Source organism: Maylandia zebra, linkage group LG22 (assembly GCF_041146795.1).
Source record: "Maylandia zebra isolate NMK-2024a linkage group LG22, Mzebra_GT3a, whole genome shotgun sequence".
NCBI lineage: Eukaryota > Metazoa > Chordata > Actinopteri > Cichliformes > Cichlidae > Maylandia > Maylandia zebra.
In genome coordinates this window covers 13,974,556-13,979,936 of record NC_135187.1, presented here as the reverse complement: position 1 = coordinate 13,979,936, position 5,381 = coordinate 13,974,556, and the positions used below count along the sequence as shown (strand labels likewise).

Below are 5,381 nucleotides of genomic sequence, written 5' to 3'. Positions count from 1 at the left end.
ATTGTGATCTTTGGAGGTATTGATGGCTTTTCTCGTAAGGTAAGTTTAGTTTAGTAAGTAAATCAAATGTAATATTTACATGGAAGTTTCCCATTGTTCTTTTTCCTATAAAGATTATGTATCTCAGTGCTGCTTCCAACAATCTGGCATCAACAACACTGGCATTCTTCCAAAAATCAATCGAGAAGTTTGGTTTTCCTCTCAGGTAATAAGTGATGCATTTTATTATGGGTTAGGTATTTTCTTACATACCTTTTGTAAGACTACATTTGGATATTTCATTAAAAGTTGTTTAAGATGATTCTAACTTGCCTCAACAGGCCAGCTCTGTTCTAGGATGCCCTCTGGACCCAGTGGAGGTGGTGAGTGACAGGAGAACGGCGGCTAAGCTGTCATCCCTGTTGGACAACATCTCCCACCCCATGCAGCAGACTGTGACAGCACTGAGCAGCTCCTTCAGTGGGAGACTGCGGCACCCACGGTGTGGGACGGAGAGATTTCGCAGGTCTTTCCTCCCCACTGCTGTCAGACTCCATAATAAAGACTTTAACTGATCAAGCACACACATCCATACATATGCAATAATACCAAGTGCAATAATCCTTTCTGTCATCGTTGTATTTTTACTCAGTTGTATATAGTATTTGTATTCTATTTTTATCTTATTGTATATTTATTTTATTTTATTCTACTGTATATAGTATTTTATTCTATTCTGTACAGTTGTGTACTGTATTTATTCTTATTGTATTCTAATTTTTGCCTCATAACTTTTGCACTGTCCACTTCCTGCTGTGACAAAACAAATTTCCCACGTGTGGGACTAATAAAGGTTATCTTATCTTATCTTATCTTATCTTATATATATATCTCTAATTTCAAATGATTGTTATGGTGACTTGGGGATATTTAAGAATAAAAAAAAATTAATTCAACACCTTTACCAAACACTGCTGTTATGTAATTGGATACAAGGGGTGAGATAGTAATATTTTGCCTCCTTGGCTGTAACTCCCTGACATTACAAGGGTAATCATTTTATGATGTCGGGTTCAGTGTTACACCATGATTTCAAATTCAATATCATCATCAATAAGAATTAGTATTATCATTTCAGAGTTGTAGGTAACCACTTTTAAATGCCATAGACTACTTATTTGTTTAATTTGATGTAAATATTTTTGCAAAAATATTCTAAAAATTGTCTCCTTACACAGATCATAATGATACAAGATGGCACTTGCGTAATTTCCAACAAATACAATAAATCTAAGTAATTACTACTAACCTGTGAAATCCTAAAAAATGTTTTAACAGCTGTGTTAAATTAAACTTCATACTGACACATGCTGGAAAGTGCATTCATGAGACAATTTTTCTGATGCATTCAAGAGCAGTAGCAATGAAAGATTTTAAGGATTCTTTTACAATTTGTTTTTCAAACTTTGCTTAAGGCATATACTGTTCTTTATTATCAGATCTAAGTTTGTTTAAAGCTTCGAATGTTTTGGGGTACGATTCTTTGTTTTCAGGGTTCGTGGCGACCACGGAGGGGAAAATGTGGAGGTTGCACGGCTGATGTTTACTGTTCGTGGCACAGGAAGAGGCAGTTTCATTTCAGGAAAGAGTGTGCACAATCAAAGGTTTGTTCTCATAAAATACTGTCCACCTCAAATGTTTCTGACATAAGATGGAAGGTGTTGCATCTTTATTTCCATTATTTAAAAATACATACATTTAAAGGGTATAGTTTTATGAAAGTTTTACAGTAAAATGTCTTTAGAGAACAGTGCCCTATCCAGCATGATATACTTTCTGATATGTATCAGGTGTTCCTTTTTTTTTTTTTTGGCAGTTTTTGTTGTTTTTTCTTTCAATTTCCATTACTTACCCCTCAAGGAAGAAAATATTGGACAGGTCCTACAAACCCCAAAGAGCCTTCAGGAATGTGCCCTATTTTTTAGTTATTCACGCACCTTTTCCAGTCTGTTCCTTCCTTCCATGAATGTTCATTCTGTGTTAATGGTCTGGTTGTCATCTCATGTTGCCACTGATCATTACAACCCTTTTGGCACCTTTTAAGTGATATGCCTGGGTCCTTCCTACATGCCCTGATAATGTATTATTACTGTTGTCATGCACACATTTCATGTAGGGTTAGAAACAAGCAGGGAATTTGTCATACACACCAAGAAAAGCCATACCTAATTAAATATTTTTTATATATTATTTCAGAATAGAGCGACTGTGGAGAGACCTCTGGGTGGCCGTTACATGCATTTACTACGATGTTCTTCACAACCTTGAGGAAGAGGGCCTTCTTGACATTTCAAATGTTGCACACCTCTTTTGCTGCCATTACGTCTTTCTTCCTCGACTGGAGGATGATTTGAATACATTTTGCAGTGGATGGGACAACCATCCACTGCGAACAGAAAACAACATGAGTCCCAACCAGCTGTGGGAGTTGGGTCACAGATATCACCCTGTTCCTGTTCCAGAAAACACACAGGTAAAGGTGCACATTTTTAGTACTCTGATTCCTATATACAATTATTCTTTCCTAATTTTGCTTGTTCGTTGCAGGGCTTCCAGATTCCAGACATTGACTGGGAGGACAGTGGCCTATCTTGCCATAACCATTCAAGCATTGTTGTTCCGAACACTGACTGTCCATTGACAGAAGAACAAATGACAACTTTACAGGGCGTTGTTAATCCAAGAGCGGCATCCCAGTCCTTTGGTGCGGACATGTACATTATGGCTGTTCAGTTTTGTTAGCAATTCATTTAGAATAGGAAAGCTACATACAGTTGCAGGAAAAAGTTTGTGTATCTTGTTGAATTTCATTAATTTCCGCACAATTTGGTCATGAAATGTAATCGGATCTTCATCACGGACATCTGGACAATCAGTCTGCTTAAACTAAACCAACTCAAAGAATTTTCAAGGATTTTTTCATTAACATAATTGTGTATAAGCAGTTCTGATTATTGTGACTTATGTCAAGAAATGGGATCTGATCTTCAAATTGTGCTGAAATCTGAGATTACACAGGGTTCACCAACTGTTTCAAGCTATAAACTTCACTATAAGTAACAATTTTTAGTAAAGCTTCGTAATGTAAACACTGAAGAATTAGGAGAGAGGGAACTTAAAAATATTGATTCACTCAGAAAACTAAATAGAAACTGCTTGTCAGTTTGAATGTTATGTTGTAAAGCAATATTTGACTGAAGGCTGATGGTTGGAATGTTTCAAAATTAAAACAGCAATGTAAGTCAATCTTGTCCTTTTATTTTGATCAAGATGCATGCAAGATGTCATTGACAAGGTAAACTTTCAAGACATTAACAGTTTTAAAAACTACTTAAAGGCATTTTCAACCGAGAACTGAACCAAGAACCAATGTTGCCTGCACAGAGTAAATGGCATCAGAGAGGCCCAGTAGATGTGAACATTTATATTCCAAATCTTAAACAGAGACTTGTACACCACTACCTTGCATTATGGGAATGACTCAAATGAGTCCAAACCCTGAGTGGCAGGTTTCAGAGCAGGCAATGAGGTCTTCCTTAAAAGTTAAATAGTCCTTGTAGTGGTATGGAATGCGCAAGGTCTCATAGCAGGTGGCAGCAGTTGGATGTCTGCCATCCACTAGCTCCACTGTGAGACTTTTTGGCACAATCTCCCATCCAGTCCAGAATTTTAGGACATTTGTCAGCTCACTTGGTGTTGCTGTGAAGAAAAAAAGAGGTTTAACAACCTTGAAAAAAATCCAACCAATATATTTTTAACATTACAATAATATTGGTATTCTACGGAGCCCCGCAGGGGACATGGGAGAAAAAAAAAAAAAATTAAGACGGACTTTTGCGAGATCTCGCAATACTTTTGCGAGATCCCAAGTTTGTTTTTGCGAGATCTCGCAAAAGTCCGTCTTAATTTTTTTTTTTTCTCCCGTGTCCCCTGCGGGGCTCCGTAGTATTCCCCTCCTGCAAAATGGCAAACCTACCATTTAGAATAAAATGCCTCATGTAGCCTGTGATTCGGCATTTATTTTGAAGAGGACAGTCATCATCTTCATCTTCTGGCCACACGATCCACTGAAGAAGGACCTGTAACAGAACAAAGTATACCCTTAAAAATACTGCTGCACATTTTTCAGATTTCCATGGATTTTGTCTCTTCTTGTTTTGGGGAGTTCCCTTCCCTATAGCCATATTTTATCTAATTAGTCACACCTGTTCTTAGCTCACTATCACCCACTTAGCCTTATGATCCATGACTTGATTTCTTGAATAAATTTCTATAATAATCCATGTTTTGTGCTTTTTGTGTTCACTTGGATCCCCAAACCTCTACATAGTTTTGACTGTATCTTAAAAGAAGAAACTGTCTCAAACAAAAAATGAAAATAGAAATTAATTTTTTTTTTCAAATTCAAACAACAGTAATGGCTAAATATATAATTAGAAAATGTGTATTACCAAATAATTACTAATGTATTTTAGTCATGTCTTTTTCAAATCTACAAAATCGTTTTCTATATGTAAATCATGCTTTTCGAGCAGTTTTATTTTTACAGGACTAAAGAAAAACTGCTGTAAAGATGTATGGTCCACAAGAATATGTTCATTTTTAGTATTTGTGCATTTTATTTGTAAAAATGAATACAGCTTTGTTATGGTAAGTTTATTATTTGATACATAATTCTTGGTAAATGCCAAATTAAAATTGCAATTTTTTCACTTTGTAGAATGACTCAAGTCTTCATAGTTTGCTTTGGACTACATTTTCTACAACGCACAGTAAAATGTTATTAATGAATACAGTATTTAGGAACACAAAATTTACCTCAGGATTCACAGCAGCCAACTCTTGTGGAAAGAGTAAGGGCACCGTGTCAGGTCGCTGGGTCAGCAGGGTCCACATATGGGTTTCTTTAAGTCCCCTTCTCAGCTGTTTTATCGACCTCGTCACTCTTCCAATGACCTAAGGAAAAACGTTAACTAAACAGTAACACAGAAATATTTTACTTACTTTTCAATTCACTCACAGAATGGAGTAATAATTTCTCAAACAGCCATCTCCTGTTGTTCTCTGTCAAGGGGGGGAGGTCCCATGCATATGCCAGATCCTGAACACGTTTTCTCTCTTCATCCGACAGCTTGGATTGCCCTTCAAGCTGTAACCCATAAGACAGTAATTCAGACAGAAACAAGAACTATAAATTCCTAATTCCTCATACATAAAATTTTTTAAAAAAGACAAGTTTAAAGTCTCAGACCATGTCTCAATGGCAGAGTTTTTGATCTAGAACAATTTTAAAGGATTAGTCTAGGTTAGACATGTTTATAACTCATACGGGGCAATGTATA

The 5,381-nt window shown here is 36.4% G+C and overlaps 1 protein-coding gene and 1 long non-coding RNA gene across 2 annotated transcripts in view; one reads left to right on the top strand and one right to left on the bottom strand.

Annotated features, from left to right (window-relative positions):
- The first annotated feature begins 1,300 nt into the window (after positions 1–1,300).
- On the top strand, positions 1,301–3,278 carry LOC143414696 (uncharacterized). The gene is made up of 3 exons (XR_013095383.1): positions 1,301–1,643; positions 2,236–2,512; positions 2,587–3,278. It is a non-coding gene; the product is annotated as an uncharacterized LOC143414696 (long non-coding RNA).
- LOC112430253 (uncharacterized) overlaps positions 3,276–5,381 on the bottom strand; it is a 4,674-nt gene continuing 2,568 nt past the window's right edge. Inside the window, exons 9-12 of the mRNA XM_076879530.1 lie at positions 5,060–5,188; positions 4,858–4,995; positions 4,016–4,118; positions 3,276–3,738 (exon numbers count right to left, since the gene is read on the bottom strand). Coding sequence (XP_076735645.1) covers positions 3,521–3,738; positions 4,016–4,118; positions 4,858–4,995; positions 5,060–5,188 — 588 coding nt within the window. The 3' untranslated portion in view covers positions 3,276–3,520. The remainder of the gene's footprint in view (positions 3,739–4,015; positions 4,119–4,857; positions 4,996–5,059; positions 5,189–5,381) is intronic.